The sequence below is a fragment of the Homalodisca vitripennis genome, chromosome 4, assembly GCF_021130785.1.
Source record: "Homalodisca vitripennis isolate AUS2020 chromosome 4, UT_GWSS_2.1, whole genome shotgun sequence".
Taxonomy (NCBI): Eukaryota; Metazoa; Arthropoda; class Insecta; order Hemiptera; family Cicadellidae; genus Homalodisca; species Homalodisca vitripennis.
Window position 1 is genome coordinate 63,902,341 of NC_060210.1, and position 19,487 is coordinate 63,921,827.

General features: G+C 32.0%; 1 protein-coding gene across 4 annotated transcripts in view; it reads left to right on the top strand.

Moving 5' to 3' along the window:
- The window catches only part of LOC124359402 (inositol polyphosphate-5-phosphatase A), a 186,858-nt gene that overhangs the window by 123,003 nt on the left and 44,368 nt on the right, over positions 1–19,487 (top strand). For 3 of the 4 annotated variants that reach the window (XM_046812116.1, XM_046812114.1, XM_046812117.1), the window contains exons 3-4: positions 8,012–8,112; positions 16,511–16,598. In XM_046812116.1, coding sequence (XP_046668072.1) covers positions 8,012–8,112; positions 16,511–16,598 — 189 coding nt within the window. Of the gene's footprint in view, positions 1–8,011; positions 8,126–16,510; positions 16,599–19,487 lie in introns of all 4 variants that reach the window. The other variant, XM_046812115.1, reaches the window with a different exon arrangement.

Below are 19,487 nucleotides of genomic sequence, written 5' to 3' on the forward strand. Positions count from 1 at the left end.
AACCTTTTTAACACTTTTTTATCTTTAATGTACACTTCAAATTCTAGGAATTCATCTTTAGGTTACCTTTGATGAATTCCTAGAATTTAAAATGTACATTGTACAAAAATATAAACGATCAAAAAGTGCTAAAAAGATTTATAATTGTATATGTAATATGAGATTATATGTTCAGGGATATCTGATGGCTGGACTTGTTTGTGTTCAGTTATCCTTAATGTTTTCTTAACTGTAACAGAAACCAACACCATTTGGGAGTATATTTCGTTTAATTTAATGTGTTTGCTTATGTATTTGTATTGTGGGTATAAAGAATGTATACTTGTTTACTTAGATTTTGAACTTTAAATCTATAAGCGTAAAGATAGGGAGAAAATACTGAATAGGAAGCCATAATTTAAAAGTAAAGTTGTTGAAAACCTCAATGCCTTGAAATAGACTGAGAAGGTTGCCCAGCACTGTTGTTTTATGCATCAATTGCTTCAAGCTCTTCCTCTCCTCGACGAAAAATGTAGAGCAGAGAAGTTTTCATTGCCTAACAAAACAGATATTTCACAAATTGCGTATTTCATGTGATTCTTATAAGATTTTTAAAATTTCTAAAACAATAAAACCTTTTTCAAGTAATCCTTTATTTTTAAATTTGATATTACCAACTAATAATTGCTTAAAATTAATTTTTTGAAACCGAATGTAATGTAGAAAGCATCTCTTTAAAAAAAATATCTAATTTAAAACATTTTAGTGGTGTATAAATCTGCCTCTGCTGAGTAATGTGTAGCATAATATTCTAGGTCAGTGGGACCTCTTTTTAGGTGTATTCAAAATATCTAGGAAATAAGACCAGTAGAACTTGAAGTTTTCAAAATCTAAATTATCCTTTCTAATACGAATCAACAAATATAAAACAAACAAGATTAACATTTCTGATAAACCCGGACATATTTATTTCTCCCTATTAAATGGTCGAGGAAAAAGTGAAAATCTCTGTTTTCCAATAACTGTTAAGACAGAAACACAGGACTTCAAGGTTCACATTAACATGTTGAATTCTCTCGTTTATTCCTTTACACATTTTTTCTTAAATTATTTTGTACAAAAGCTGTTTTGCTTGCCGTGTCACAACAAAATTAATTCCTTTCTTTGAAGTTTGTTTTTGATGATGGATGGATTGTGAAGATTTCCCCAGAATTTGACATTGTTCAGTGATACTCTAAAAGGTAGTGTCACTGAGATTTTGTGTCACTGTACGATGGTAAATTTTCGGAAACATCCTGAGAATTGTGTCATCACTGTCTTAAACCATTGACTGCATTAGTTGCACAGGTGATACAAGAGTCACATGGACGAGGTGTGCTGTGACCCTGGAGATTATCTCAGTTGGTTCTGAGGTTCGACGCTAGAGCTGCGCCACGTAACTTTGATTGCTAGCGTATCTCACTTACACAGATGGTGGTCTGAGCACTCACTTCTTCCGTCCCTCAATTTGTAGCATTAGATGAGTCCACTCCTGTGTAACTAGTACTATACAAACATAAACCCACACCACTACAAATGTCGCTGCCACGAAACGTACTCCCGGGGATTAGGTAGCAGGGACTAGGGAGACCCGTGTACACTCCCTCGAGGAGCAGGGCTGCCATTCTCATTGTGCCAGTGCAGGCAGTGTTTGGTTGTGGTCATTTGATTAAGCAGGACAAACCCTTCACGTGTCGGTATGGTGTTGTACTTTTTTTGTATTACCTTAATTTGAAAAAGTTTTGGTTTGATATTCAGTAATTTGGATCTAATTTAAAATATTAGATGTATTTTCAAATAAATAAATAAAATAATTATTTTTTGGATAGCATTACTTATATACTTATTTCTGTAAAATACCAGACACTGTGCCCTGTAAAACTCTGTGATGCGATGTGTTTATTTTATATTAGAAATGTAGCCACGAAAAATGTTTAATATAAAATACAATACAATAATACATCTTTTAACACTTATGATATATTTTACTTTTGTACAATGTACATTTCGAATTCAATGAATTCATCGTCAGGTACTTGTAGCATTTTGTGATATTTTGTTTATATTTCGTTATGCATCATTAGAAATGTGATTTAAGCTGAATGTTTGTTCCAAACACGAGTTTTTCTTTTCTTAGTGAATAATAACAATTCAATCTTAAACATTATCTGGTTTGTTTCTTGGCCATATAATGTTCCTAGAATGTTATACGACGATTGTTAGACGAAACTACTATATGTTGTTTCCGTACTAAACTAAAAGAGAAAGTGGTTTTGCAATAAAGTTAAATTTGTGAAGTTTAAATATATAGTACCTTTTCACTTTTAATAAAGGTTATCATATAATTATTATCAAGTGAATTGTTTGATTGGACTATTTGGAACAGGTGAGACAGTGAAGTAGCGACTTGCCGCAGACTCTGTTACGAGGTGCTCAGAACTGGGGGTAAGCCTGTTGAATATTCAAGGGTCAGAGTAAGACGCTGTTTCACGAGCAATGAATGCTACCTGGGACTGGGACCGAGTCCATTAATTTCTCGGAGACAGGCACAAATATTTGCTAACTTGTGCAGTTACCTAAATTGCTTCCCGATATTGCTTTACCATCTGGTGGCCTTCCGTGAGCTAGCAGTCAGCGGCACCACTCCCGGCCTACAGTTTTATTTTACTTACTTACTACATTCCAGGTCATCGTTATTAATCAATTGTCAAAACATTTGTGCCACTTGCATCAAATTGTTATTCGCAATTTAGTAATGATAATTTTCTAATTTTAGTATAGAAGTTGCATAACATAATTGTTTACGTGTACAAAAGATATTAGAAGAAACTGTTTAAAATGTGATCAAAGTTTTATTAAAATGTAATTATTTTATTTTAAGATTATATCTCAAAATGAATAGTTGTGTACGAAATATATGCATTTGGTTTCACAGCCACTCTCAGGCATTCAACATAAACATGTGCTGAAATTCTCCGCCCATTTATTAGATATTTTGTTCACTTAAAATTCATTAGATTTCTGTTTATGGCCATAGATAACTATTTTAGCTTATTTAATTTCCTCCTAAAATGTATTATTATTAAGGTAAAACTTTTACTATTTCATGTTTTAATTTTGGTGTAAAATGTAGACGATTTATAAAATCTACCTAATACGTTTAAATAGTACAAAATTTAAATCTACAGCAAAGAAATTATGTACTTTATAATTTTAAAAACTCGTGTTGGTTTTCTTAATTTTACACTTGAACTTTGGATTGAAAAAAAAAAACGATTAAGTCTTTGTAGACACCTAGATATTTGTTAGTTGTATGGGAGGTACTCTATAATGTAGTTCATGTTGTCATGCAAATATGTGCAAACAATGTGTTTTCATTTGGCAAAAGAAGGTCGGTTTAATTTAAATTATGCTCTCATCAGTTGACGAAAAGAAATACTGGTCAAGACTTATTAAAACGTTGAACTCTCGTTAATTTTGTTTCAATAAACAAATCATGCGGAAGTGATTTTACTAACATATAATGCTCAGAAATCATTTTGGAAAATTTGCCTTTCTTTGGCGTGCATTGTTCAGACAACGTCACAACATATGATAGATAAAACAAGGAGTTTTTAATTCGAGTGCTTGCTGTTTATATGGAGTTTCTTTAAAACATAATACTAAGGTAGTTTGTAAGGAAATATTGATTGATTTTCCGGATGATTGAATGCTCAAAAACTAAATGACCTTTTAAATAAATCTTTTCTCAATACCATTACACATTTTGACTGCTGAGGTACCTCTCTCAATGTATTAGCATATCACTATTCAGTGTCATTGATACTTAGCCCCTGGATTACTGTAACATTAACCTTATAATTGAGTTATCACAAACATAACACAATTATAACAAACATAAGATATTCTATACTCTTGAAATACTACTTACTCAAGTATTGGAGTTTGTGAAGAAACAGTTTCAACTATTAACACAGTATAAACAAGAAATTTTAAATTACACAAAATGAACCTGTTATTTAATCATTGATGTGAGTGCCATGGAAGGAAGGAGTACCCTGTCATTATTAAAAAAGATAAACACTTCAAACAGGTTTTGAAAACAAATCTACCATGTTACAGCAGTACCATGATAAATTATCAATATGACAATTATCAATTATCAAACTAAAACCAACAATAACCTAGTAACTGACCTCATTAAGAGTTAAAACTGGTGCTCAAAATGCAACCCATTGTTTTCCAGACAGAGTTCAATCCGTGAGGTGAAGCTATCTACAGCTCTCATTATCTCTTCTCTACTGATCGTGTTTATAGCCTCCCTTATCCGCTGCATCATGTCCTCTCTAATTGTTGGTCTTGATTTATACACTAGGTCTTTTAGTCTACCCCACAAGTAAAAGTCCATACACGTTAAATCAGGAGATCTCGCTGGGTAGTTCACAGGGCCGCCTCTTCCAGTCCATCTGTCAGGGTATTGCTCGTTTAGAATTAATCGAGAATCTTCGGCGTAGTGTGGTGGTGCCCCATCGTGCATAAACCACATACGATGTAAGACTTCCTCAGGGATTTCGATCAATAAATTAGGCAAGTGACCAATGAGAAAGTTGATATAAACTACTCGGTCTAGGCGATCGTCAAAGAAGAATGGCCCTACAATTTTGTCACCGATAATACCGCACCAGGTATTTAGGGTCCAGTACCTTTGGTTGTCCACTTCTCGCATCCAGTGTGGGTTTTCAAACGCCCAGTATCTCATATTGTGACTGTTCACTTCTCCATTACTCCTAAACGTAGCCTCGTCACACCACAGAATGTTACGGTGAAAGTTTTGATTTTGTTGTAGTATTTCTCGAGCCCACAAATTAAAGTTCATTCTATGAAGGTAGTCATCTCCATGGAGTTCTTGATCTAATGACATCCTATATGGGTGCATTTTATGATCGTGAACGATTCTTAAAACAGATCTTTAACTCATATCAGAATCAAGAGCTACTCTTCGTGTAGAATCATGCGGATTCAGTTCAAAGGCTGCCAAAACTTCAGGTGCCCTATCATTTCTCACGGGTCTAGCGAGTTCCTTTCCTTTGTTGTGGTCAGGTTGAACATGACCTGTTTCACGAACTCGACTAGCAAGTCTTTGAAAAACGTTCCTGGAGTGATGTTCGCCGTCTGGGTAACGTTGGGCATAAAGAAGAGCGGCAGCTGAGTAATTTTGGAAACATTCCCCTAGCACCATAAGCATCTGGAATGCCTCCTCATTTGAGAACAGCATTTTAGAACAAACAAAACTTACACTTCGTACTTTAAAATATTTTAAATTAATATCTACCTCATACCACGTGGTCACAAGAACAACTGAATAGGGAGACGATAATAACAGAGATTAGATAAGAGACTAAGGAATTGGTTCTACAGTTCTTCCAGGTTCTCGTGTATTTGGGATTGTTAAAACATGAACACCACGGTTAGATTGCTTTTGAAACATGTTACACTAATAGAAATCCTGATGTGTTTTTTACTTCATTATTTAAAAACAAATTAAACTTAAAAGTCTAACTTGTTTTCCATTTGTTTCATTGGGTTTTGATATTGATAAAAACTAACTTAGTAAAATTGTTAAAAAATCTAATTTTGTATTACAGTTTTGAAACCATTGGAGATAGAGACAAACTTTAAAAGTAGAAAATGTTTATTTTTAAAAACCTTTCTAATTATGTACAACACAACCTAGGTTGCTATTTGATTTTTTTTAGATTGGGGCTGTTAAGTATTTCAAAATTCGATGTACTGTATTTTTAAAATGTGTAAATTTTGGAATAGGGTTGCATTTGAGGATATTTTTTGGTAAGCCGTCTCATCATTAGTTTTGAATAAAAATATCGTCTCTCTACATTTGTGCAGGTAGTTGCAATAAATTTACCCACAACCCCCTGATTTTTTAACGTTTTGGTGTACCCTGTACATAAGCGGGAAGATAGGTTCAAACTTTTTGCATAAAAATAATCAGTGAAGAAAGACCTTTAAAATTAGGTATAAACTCAACAACCTTTACATTTGAAAATTTTCCAAAAACCACCGCTACCCCCCAAAAACTACCCTTTTGGGGAGTTTTAGAGATTTCAAAATAATTTCTCTTAAATTCTCTAGGGTTTAAGTTGTTACGAATAATTTACCTCGTTTGGTTTGACCGCTATACGTACTGTACGGGTGGTCTGCCTCACCCTGTATAGTAACAAAAGTTCAATAATGGTCCCGGTTTACGGTAGTTCACTTTTTCGCAGTCGTTTGAAAAAATAAAATTGTATCTGATGTAAAATTACTTCAGCTTTTCCTGGCAATTCGTCGTGTCGTTTGAACGTGGATCTAGAGAGGATTGTGAGATGGGGGAGGGGATGGGGAGGGGGAGGCTGCTGCTAATCTGATAAACTCGGCCCGTACACGTCCCACCAATCCCTGCCCGCTTGTCCTGTCACAGTCAGTGTGCGAGAGCTTTTACTGTATTATATTATATGTCCTCTCTCACACACTTCCTTTCCAGTGAATTTTTGCTGAAACTGATATATTGTGTGCACTCTTATAATATGATGTTTTAAATTACACATTATACTCACTTTAGATTGCCACAGAACATTGGATGTGACTACAAAAATATGTACTTTTACGCTCAATTTGTAAATATTAATTTAATCAGTAAAATACATTTTCTCGACAAAATTCTAAAGTAATTCTAAGACGTTTATACACAATATGAAAGAAAGTTCGGTGACAGTTATGATGCCAGATGTGCATTATTCATCTGGAATTTGTTGGATTGTGGGAAGAACTATTGAAATTCTACAGAGGTTTCCTTTGCCGTTTTTACAGCTTAACTCACCTAAACATACTACCACAAAAGTCTAACCTAATAAATTTTATACCTTTTCAAGTTTATTTATAACAAACAATGAATCCTTCATTGATAACACACAATGTAATTACTATTGTTTGGATTCTTATTATACTTGAGTAATGTCTTCAAATAATATGTTATTGTTTGGTGAGTTCATGTCATTTATAACTAAAACATTATGGAGATTGAAAAAGTTGAAGTTGCAACCTCCTCCTAAGGTCTCTAACAACCCTTATTCTCGCATCACTTTACATTCAGAGTGATCCCTGATGTTTGCACAGTTACCCTGCTCACGCTAGTGTGGGAGGAATGTGTTTCTACAAATTATCACGTCTTATATACATATATGTACGGTATTTACATTCAATAAAAGTATTTATTTTATACTAGTACATTAGTAATGTTTAATATTTTTTGCTTTTTGTATAAAAATCTAAGCTGTTTCAGAATTGAAAGTCTGAATGTATGTTTGGTTCTAATTTTCATTTCTCCCAATTTTTTCTATTACAAGAGTTTAATTTTTACTAAAAACTAGCTGACACGTCTATGCGTAGCGGTGGCTTGGTTATTATACGCTTCATATAACCAATTACGCAGGCTAATTTGCTGTCTTTCTCAGTCTCGTTCTCTAGATGTATTTACATGCCAGCAGTTCCCGACTTCGCCCCCAAAATTTCTTAGGCTTTTCATGTATATGAGCACTTCTGGTTCGAATAAATTATATTTCCATTGCCAATATTGAGTTTGCCATGTTGCCACGATTTAGAAAACCTTATCAAAAAATGGGCATAGCAATTTACTTTGATCTTAGCGTGCGTTTTTTTTTTTTTCATAGTTGATTTTGCCTGGTTTTACGATATAAGTACATACATAGGACAGAGCAGCCTGCTTTAGTCAAAAGACAATTAAGATAGGTTTTATAACATACTTTAAGTATATAGTAAAAGTTTAATGGTAACTTTATCTGTTATATCAACTAACCAAGCATTGTATACTACTAAAATTTACAGGTAAAAATACATTTTTAATAACGTTTTTAATTTTATCATCTGGATATTTTCTATTGTGAACTCACCTAATGTTTGTATGTGATTGTTACAGACTGTGTCGCGGCTGGAACCCAAGTTCCTGGCTCTGCACTGTCAGGAGGTTGGCGGCAAGAACTACGAGCAGAGCATGAAGCATGTCGAGTACTTTGTCAGGTGCGCCCCACAAGTATGTGTTTGTTGTGTGTCCTTTCCCTCTATCAACAGTTACAACACTAATAGTATACAATGTAAAACCGTCAGTCAAGCCACTGTTATTTTTTATTTGTTTGTTTCTTACATTCATCCGTACACAAAGAAGAGGAGGAAACATCATTAGATGTTTTCTGTTATATATGTGTAAGTTTTGCTGATTTTGGCATTATTTTTTTATTTTCGTTTAGTTGGAAATGTCATATAAAATAAAATATAAATTGATTATTTTGTTTACTGTTTAGGAGCTCTCGCATGGTCTGACCATAATAATTACTTCATATGAATGATTTCTTAAATACACTTATGTGTCATTCGTCAATATGTACAGAAAATTGCAAATTCCACTTTACATTTAAATTTGTTTACCTATTCAAATTTGTATACAAATAAAATTTTCATTTATATTAATGAAATACTGAGTTTAAATACACTTAATAGATATGCAACCAGAAACCTGTTTTTCTTTTTTATCTAAAAAGCATATTTTAGGTTGTGTTGGTATTGGTTAAATTTTTATTATTACATGTACATTGAATTATTATAAATAATAAATAAACCATGTATAATTTTTATAAAGATTGAATTTCAATGTTATGTAAACATTTTATTTCAAGTATAAAAGTCCAATACAAACGTTATGTTTTGCAAATAGCGTCTCCAACTATCTTTCCAAAGGCTCTCATGGAAAGATGAAATGTAAAGAGTATATTACTATTTGCTTACTGTGTAATCAGAAACACACTTAAACACCAATCATTCACTGATTTTTTTCAAGGGAGTTTGAGAATTATTTTATGTAAAATGTGTGTTCATATCACCTATTTTCAAAAGTTACTTTCTTTTTGTGGTAAATAGAACATATTTGTTAAAGAAACACATGTAGATATTCCTTTGTTCTATTATCATTAAAACATTACTTGGTAAATGTTACAGATTTTTTGTAGAATAGAAACTAAGAAACAAGGGAGGTTACCCTTGAAAAGGATTCAAAATTGAGTAGAAAATTGTTTTATTTTTAAATTTAGTATTTTCAACAAAAAATTTAAGATGTACGAATTTTCCTCAATTCATTTTATAGTAGAACAGGTCCTGACTAAATTGACAATTTATTGATTTTTTAATGTTGGATATGAAGAAAGTTAAGACATTTAATAATCCTTTGCTATAGGAGATAATGCCATGATCAGAAATTTTGAATTGATACTTTAGTGAAGCAAATGTAATAAATAGAATTAAGTCTAAATAATAAATTAATACATTTTATCAGAGTAACATTTTTATATGATCTAAAGTAAGTGTTTATGACAGTGGCTTGAATATAACATTATTTTTTTTAGTAATTTTCTGTTTTACAATACAGTAATAAGGCAGGTTTTTGTTAGTATTTCATCAGTAGACAACTTATTATCAACAGTTTAAAGGTATTATTTCTACCACAGCTCCAATTGATTTCAGGTCTATTTCAGTCTAATATTAATTGCACCATCATAGTCTTGTTTTAATTTTGTTGTTGGAGGCTGGCTTCAATTTTCTTTTTGTCGTTTGGGTTAATTAAATGCCACTGGAGTCCGCTATTTGTTTTTGTGCTGGAGGTTCACATTGTGCTGATTGAGGCTAACAAAAAATGTGCTGTCGGAGACTGCCTTCACTTTCCTTTTTGTGGTTAGGGTTTATTAGTCTAGGTTATATTTGCTAGCTTTAATAAATCTGATTTAGACTGACATTAATAATTAACTGGCATTAATATGGAAGTTTACAATATAAATGTTGGTGAGACATGCTACGTAGAACACAAGTAACTATTACACTGCTTGACACTAGCGTTAATTCTGCTGTTTGAAGCTAGTGTTGGATACTGGTGATAGTTGTGCTGTTGAGACTTGCTTTGTTTACAGTGTTAGTAGAGACTGTCATTAATTGTGGTATTTGGAGTTTGGCTTTGATTGGTATTACTACTGTTGTAGAAGACTAGTGTGCACTGTTGGAGGCTGTTGTAAATAACAATGCTGGATGCTAGTGTAACTACTTGGTGATCCTAGGATGTATACTGCATAGGTAGTCAGCCACCAAAGCGGGTAGACCACGTTATAATGCTTGAAAAGTTGGCTAATCTCACAGTTTCAGGTCTTAATCTTAGCAACACCTGTGATAATACTCCAGAGTTCAGTTAACCATACATTATGTTTGCAAAAGTACCTACTTATTTTGACCAACAAAAATCAAATTTGTCTTGTAGACTGTTCCATCTTAGGTGTCGTTCATGAATTTCTAATATCGACCACTATCAAATCAATAACTGGTTTCACTTCAGTGTTACCATTTTATGACTGCAGTACTGAATAATTTGACCCCTATGTTTCACAGCATCATGATCTGTTATCTTTGTATCTCAGCAGTTGTTGACTTGCATAACCAATCTTATGATGGCAAATATTTTTAATATCAATAGGAATCTAAATGTGCATATTTTTTTCTCCATTTTAAATGGATTAGACCGATCTTGAAACCAACCAACTTTGTTCACATGCCACCAGTACACATTACGAATGGCAATTGCTCAAACCACAGATTTCTCACTTATGTACTCCAGTTAAAAACATCTATACCCCAAAATTTAGTCAAATTTCTATATTAGGGAAAATTGTTTTTTAAATTACCAAATCAAATGTTATTGCAATTTTTATCCCAATTGTACAACTATGGTAACTTTGAACCCATACACCCATTGTTTAATTAAACCAAACAACCTAATAGCTGGTCTAAGAAATTTGTTTGTACAAAAATACAACCATTGTATCCTTAAACATTGAAATCACATGTAATTTTATAAAGTGGCATTTCAACCATTTTAAAAGACCTATAGTACAATGTTTTTGACCCAACACTCAACGTATTTTTCCGAGTTCCATCACTGACCATGCATTAAACCTAACCAGGATCTACATAATGAACTCAAAAAAATCTCAAATTTGGAGCGTAGTGGACACACACAATTGCTTTAGATCAAACTTCTTTTAATGTGGGACCATGGGCTATAATCGTGGATCATTTCACTATTTTTTGAGATGAGAACTGTTTTTGCTTAGTTTTCTTCATATGGAGGTTTTAAATTGGATCCCAACATGTGCCCCTAGTGAGGACCACTGAAGCGCCAATCACATTTTTCAATTTCATTGCACCCATTGTAAACTTCAGCAAAATAATGAAACTCAGTATCTTTCTTGAGTGTTTTCCAGCATCCAGATCCGTTAAATAAAATAAAGCTCAAATTAGTTAGAGTCACGGTATGAATGTAAAAAGAAGTTATTCTAGAATGAACTGATAAAAAGGCAAACTCCTATTGCGTGATTTGCATTGTGTTTCTTCCATAACTGTCATTTACTATTGGTCATTGGTTGGTTGTCAGCAGTCGGTTATTGGAGTATACATGTTGTAAAATGTATTATTTAGTTAATTTTATAATTAATTATTGATGTTAGTTGTATTGTTAGTGCATGTTTTGAGATATTGCGCATGGAGTTGACACAAAATGTGTTAGTTGTGATCTCTGATTTTTACCTGTTTTGGTATGATTTGTTTGTTTAAACCTAAGTTGTAGTTATTTTTTGGTTAGTTATCCACCAGAGTAACAGATCTCAGATTGCAGATCTCGAACCTAATGTTACTAATATTTTTGCTACTATTCAGTTAAGCATTTGGTATGATTTGTTGTTCGTTTAAACCTAAGTTGTAGTTATTTTTTGGTTAGTTATCCACCAGAGTAACAGATCTCAGATTGCAGATCTGGAACCTAATGTTACTAATATTTTTGCTTAACTGAACAGTAGCAAAAATCGGAAAATATCATCTTACCTTCATCTTGGATTTATTAGCAGTAGGAAACAGTGGGTGCACAACCCGTTTGTCAATTGAAGCATCATTAATTGGCACAAGGATTCAATAGGGCCATTAGTTTTCTAATCCTTTAAGAGGAATTTTTCTAAAGCATATAAGAGGAATGATGGGGTATTTGAAAAAAGAAAATAGAGAATTTTTTGAGAACTTTCTTGAATAAAATATGTGTATTCCCTTATAAAATATTATATACATATCCCATTATAAAGGAACACTATATTATTCACATAGCCCGTTATAAGAGAAAATAGTACTGTGCACTTGACCCGTTTTTTACTTTTTGACAATTGAACTATTTTTAATTTCTAATCTATGATTCATAAACAACTAAGATTTCATCTCATCATGTAAATGTGTTTGTACTAGAGAATAAAATTCATTCTACTAATATTTTTGATTTTTATTATGTTTCCTTAAAAAATCTTCATTATCTCAAAACTTTTTTGTCGCTTGGCCCGTTATATGTCTCCACTCTTCACATGTTCTATTCAGAGCTAAGCCTACTATTTTAAATAAATACTGTTTTATTTATAAACATATTTATGCATTAATCATTATGTAAATATATACTATCCTGGGCTTGGAACCAGATAAGTCTGCTGTGAAGCCAACGACCAACAGTACTAGTGGTGGTGGTTTGATCATGGATTTGTGTTTAAGACACTCAATCAACAATATCCATAAGAAATTTGGTCCTCATTTCATTCTCGTAATAGATACAGTTCCTGTTTAGCTGTATTATGGATAATGTTGGATTCTGGTGTTCATTGCGCTACTAAATGCTGGCATTAATAATTTGTTCTGTAGTGTATTAACTTCCGAATTATTGAAGACTTAGCATTAATTATGTAGTTGGAGGACTGTACTGATTTTGGTCTTTTACTACCTAGCACTAATTATTATGTTTGAGGCCGATTGTAGTAAGTTATGTTGTTGAGGCATCATAAAAGTGTTTGTGGTCTTTGAAACTAGCATTAAATGTCTGTTGGAAGCTGCTAATAATTTTGTTTTTGGAGAGGCTTGTAATAATTATTGTGCTTTTGGAGATTGGCATTAAGCAATTGTGCTTGGCGTAATTGCATGTTTTCATTGTCAAGTTCACTACTTAATACACTGGCCTGCTCTGGTCCATGGTGGTTAGAAAAGGGATATATTAGCTTTATTATCGCTTTGATTTCATCAAATGGTTTACTGTAATAACTATGGTTAAATATATCTTTACCTATAATACAGTAGTTTTCAATTTACATGAACACAGTACAATAGACTATTCACTCGCCTAACATAACAACAGGTCCATTCTTATAGTTTTCAATATTTTCACAATTCTTTTTATGATTTTTTCCTTTCTGTAATTGTGATTTTGATATAAGCTATGTATAAAACGTTCGTGTGTGAAAAGTGAAAATAATTTACCTTGTTTTGCTCATAGTGGAGGTAAGTATTTATTTTAATCCTTAATATATTCTTTTTACAGGGAATATAATATCTGTAATAAAAATTAATATATATATTTTTAAAAAATACATTGAATTGTATGAAGTATTGTATAACATTCTTTTCTAAAATTATAACAATTGAAGCTGTTTGCATTGTATATTATGTCTGTTATACAGTAAAACATTTCAATCAGTAAAGTAATTTAAAAACTACCAATACCAGGCTTTCCAATAGGTATCAGTGTAAGATTGGATAGAGCTTGGGGAAAGTTAATGTAAATCACATATTTTAGCCTGGTTGGTGCCTGGGGACAGAAGTTGCCTAAAGTTAGTGGTGATATTTAATCTGCTATAACAAAAAATAATTATTTACACATTAGAATATTGAATATGGCCTTTCTTTTGTGATGTGCACAATCTCAGTCAAGCAAAAAATAGTGTGAAATTCATTGTTTGATTCTGCTGCATAATTCAATTATTATACCACATATATCTTGTACATTGACTGTATAAGTTGAGTAATGATAACTAATGTTACTCTCGAAAAAGTAAATGATACAGCTAATATATTGTTCAGTGCATTGAATAATTTATGAGTAAGTTACACTTGAAATTAACTAAACTTTGGATGGCATGACTTGGTGGTTTGTGTGCTTTGTAGCTGAAACTTTGCTCATAAACTCAAGTTGAACACAACAGTTGCATGTGGGCTTCTAGCAGACAGTTGGTTTACAGGTTCTCTGTTAACTTCCATGCCACACAATACTATTGTTCATTGTTCTGTGTCTAGTAAACATATTGTTGTCCATAAATACATTAATTTGGAAATTGGAAGAGAGACCAATAAAAATGTAGCCACCTAAAAGAGTAATAGTGTTTTTTATTATGCTATTATACAGTTTTCTTATGTAAATCAACAAAAAACATAAATTGTATCAAAACACATCAGATTGTAAATTTTGTGTGTTGGAGTAATATAAAATTTTCTGTTACCGGTACTTAATCTCTGTACTAATTTATATAAATTAATTATTAATTAAATAAATTAAAATAATTTTATATTGTACTAATTATTAAATACATTTATTAGTATCACTATTTAAATATTGACGATGTCATACATGTATACAATGTGTTTATGGCAATAAAGAATTTGACTTTTGACTTTTGAAATTTAATGTTTTCTGCAGAATGCAAAATAAAAGTAATGTGTGAAGCGATATGTTCTATATTATACCTCAAAACTATTTGTTAATGTACTCATTGTCTTATCATCTGATTGGCTGAGCATTAGTGAAGCATTATATCACATTATGGTCGGAAAAAGTCTGTCTGTCTGCGCAATATCTCAAAAACCAATAGAGACCTATAAACTTAAAATTTTGCATAAAGTTTCATTTCCATGCAGGCAACATTTAATTTATGATGGTGTTTGTCACTCCCTGGACCAATCCTTAATTTTTTAAATATTTTACCTGGGTTTTATGGTAACCAAGATAGCAATCAGAAGATTTTATTAACCCTCTAATTTGTTAACAAACAGAGTACAGTCATTTAGCATTTCAACATGTGACATAGCAACACATATAATGAGGTTTTGTTGTGTTTTCAATGCTGTGTTTATTTTTATATAGACAATATAGAGTTCGATTTTGGTGCATGTCCTTCCATGGGATTTGACTGCGTTTTAGCAAAGCCTATAGAATGATATTTTGAGAATTAATTGTGCTGTTAACTTAAAATTTTGTACAATTTGCTTACCTGTCATTAAATGTATTAGCAAAATTCCTGTTCTGTCTGGTTGTTTATCTATCCGCCTGTCTGTTTTTCGCTGGATATTTCAAGAACGAATAGAACTATGAACTTAAAATCTGGCATATAAATACATTTCTACCTATCAATGCCGGTTTTTATGATGATCAAGTCCCTCTATGGTATTATGCTGAATGTTTACATAGTCTAAGTATCCACAGATATCACAAGAACAGTTTTATCTGTAGACTTTGTATTTTGTATGAAACTTTATTTCTACATAGACATTGATCAGTTGATCTCCCAGTCATATAAACTGCCTTGAGGCTGTATTTCATGCAATTGATCACATTCACTAAAACTTTATCCAGGTTCTACCAATAGTGTATGGTCCATGCTTATAATTTACTATATGTGGGAAAGTAGTGACAACTTCCACCCTTTTTCCAAAAGTTCCAGGCTCAGAGACTAAAGAACAATTACCAAAAATAATTACCCAGTCTATCTCGAGGTGGATCTTCATAAAATTCTGATGGTTGAAATAAAATATATATATATATATATATATATATATATATATATATATATATATATATATATCATGTTCAAGCCTCAATGCAGGTGAAGCAAGATAAGAATGGATTTAGACAGATATTTCAAACAGCCTTTTGTCTTTAGGATGCTCAATTCCTATTTCTGGCATCAGCTTTTTTGTACTCTCCATTATGTTTGACTCCTAAAACTATACTTCTTGTACTGGGCCTTTGTATTGAACTTAATACTATCTTTATGACAATTAATTACAATTTCAAATCTCTCATCACCAATTAGATTATATAACTGAACTACTATAACAATGTCTTTTCAAAATTATTATACAAGTTTCTATTATAAATATATCACACTTTGGCTTGTACTTAAAATTAAAATGACCACTGAAATTTTCCTAAAAACTTTGGACTGATGTGTTCTGGACTCAAATCTATTTTTATCAACCTTCTATATGGAGAACACTTTTAGTTATAAAAACATAAAAATAAGTGTTTTGTACTATGAAATAGGCCAATAAATAATTAATATTACATTTAAATCCAATGAAAATTGTAATATTTTTCAAACTTCAGTCTCTACTTAAAACAGAAATATTAGATTTTATGTTAAAATAAACATGTGTACATCACAAATAAATATAAGTTGGATCTATAATAATTAATAACGCAAAAGTGAATATCAGTTGTTAGCTGAATAACCAATGCTGTGTATTAATGTTCCAGACTTCTTATGACCAGCGAGGAACTGAGATTGTTCGACAGAGTGCGAGTGTTTCTAGACGAAGATTATTCTTCCGCTGAAAACTTCACTGTAAGTCATATAGTATCAAATAAATAATTATTTAATCTCATGTATAAAATCCTCTGTAGCTTTCACTATTCATTTATTCCACAATTTTTGTAGATTCGGTTTTGATTTGAAATTAAATAAAACAATGATTAGTTGTAAAGAATTATCACCTTCTAATAGAGGGTTGGAGTTAGTTTTGTTAATTTCTTAAATTTAAAAGACTATATTAAAGAGTATCATTCTCATAGCATAAGTAACAACATATCATTTCAATGGAATTTCAATAGGCTGCTGCAATGCTGCATAGAAGCCAGTTGCAGGTAGACCTTTGAGTATTACACACACACACACACACACACACACGCGCGCGCACACACACACACACACACACAAATACAAATGTAAAAAAGATTATTTGAAAGTGAGATTATTTTTAATATTATGAAGGAAAAGAGTTGTAAATATTGTACACGAGAGACGATCAAAAAGTTCCAGGACTTTTTATATAGTATTAGAGTGAAATGTCGCATAGCGATGCGGTTGGCAGCAGTGTATTCTCTAACTCAACAGTAACACAGCTGTTGTTTCAGATCACATAACGTCTCAGAAACAAATATGAGGAAAGTTTGTTTGAGATTAGTTTTATAGATTTTAGCTATTTCTTGTTTAATAAAAATGAATGTGAAATAAGAACAACATGTTTGTGGGAAAGTGAACAAAACTTTTTTAATGTTACAAGATGCTTTTGGTGAAGAATGTTTAAGTCAATCATGTTGTCATCAGTGGTACAAGAGGTTTAAAAATGGTCAAACATATACAGAAGATGATGTTGTTTCTGGATGCCCTTCAACACCAATCAAGTGACAATGTTGCTAAAGTGAACGCTCTCGTATGATCAGACCGTCGAGTAACAATCTGTGAAAGGGCAGAAGAAGTAACATTTCATTTGGTTCATGTCAAAAATTTTAACTGGAAAACTTCAAATGTGTCTTGTTACGGCAAAATTTGTTCCAAAACTGTTGACCTAAGACCACAAACAACACCGAATTCAGGTTTCTGAGGAACTTTTTAAAATGGCAAATGATGATAGAGCTTCTTTTAACGTGTCATTATGGGAGGCAGGATATGGGTTTTTGGTTATGACATGGAAACAAAAGCCCAATCATCACAATGGACATCAAAAGGCTTTCCAAGACCCAAGACAGCTCATCAAATCAAGTCAAATGTGAAGGTCATGCTTACGTTTTCTTTTACTGTAAAAAGGTATTGTCTGCTATGAATTCCTTCCGCAAGGTCAGACACCCTATTCGTCTTGAAACCCTAAGACAATTGCGTAATGCTGTGAGAAGAAAGAGACCTGAGCTGTGGCAAAGTGGTGATTGGGTTCTTCGACATGATAATGATCCTGTTCACCCTGCATTAGTCATCCGTGAGTTTTTTGCAAAAAAAACGCAATGACGGTCATCCATCAGCTTCAAGCTCAAGAGACTCCCGAAAGGTCGAAGATTTCAAACAGTTAATGAAATTAAAGAAAAAACTACAGAGCTGCTAAACACCTTTACAAAAGAAGAGTTTTCTGGGGCCTTTGATCAGTGGAAACACCAGTGAGAAAAGCGTGTAGCTTCCCAAGGGGAGTACTTTGAAAGAGACAAATTCTAATAACTTGTATGAATAAATGTATAAAAGTTCAGTCCTGGAACTTTTTGATCACCACTCATACATTGTTTACAATGTGTTTCAAAAATACTGTTTTATATAGAAACATTTATTAAGCTCCATTTTAAATATAGGTTGTTTATACCTGTATATATAAATTATTATCTAATTGAAATAATGATAACTATTTAGAATGTTACACTTTCAAACCATTTAATTCTTTGTCTGAAAAAAACTCATTTACATTACACAATTTCAATGTGGCTTCCATTTGTGGTTTGACACATGTAAAGCGATAATCAACGTAGACCACATACTTATCTGCTTGGCTTTGTGGTTGTGCTTAGGTTTACATCTGCTTGTCTTTGTAATTTTATACATGCTGAAACTTTTCCTCTTAGAGTTTAAAATGAATTTTGGGTCTAATCATTCAAACCTCTCAAAGATTTTCAACTAGATAGTGCACTTTCACAGTTCAACAAAACAACATAATCGTCCAACTTCAACTCCTGCAGCATCCAAGCAGAGAAGTTTATATAGAGATGAAATCTTATTTCATAGTATTCCACAATCTATGAAATATGATGTACCCTTCCTTTAGCGTTTATTGAGTGAAGGTATGTGATATACTGCTCATAAAACAAAGAATTAAACTAGTTTGAATCCTCATTACTAGAGCTATGGGGGTAAACTTTGTATAAATTTGGCCACTGTTGTATTTAGGTTTTATCAACCAACAAAAGAAGTCTACAATGAATTTATTAATAATGTAAAAATAAAAACACTGAGATATTGAACCAAGTGATATAATGTTTGAAATTGAAACATATTTTATTTTCGTTTGTATATTTTCTGTAGCTCTTTTGTTTATGAGCATCCCATGTACAAGCATATATATTTCAATGACAAAACACTACTTATAATCATTTAAGATTTCTTCTCATAATAAATAAATTATTATAGTTGTGTGTAGTAGAACATTTTTGATGGTTAGTATCTTTTTATTAATATTAGTGAATTAAATTGTATTTTATTATTCACAAGTAAAATATTACGATTATCTTTCCATTCAATATGACGTATTTTATGTCATTTTCTTTTTTTATACAAATATTCAACTTGATTCAGATATTTTAATATAAACTGCTTTAATATTAGTAATTAGTTTAAAATGCAATATTTATATGATTTAAAAAAATAACAAAATACTTGATAGTAAAAGAATGCTGAAGATAAACTGGAAACAAAGATTTT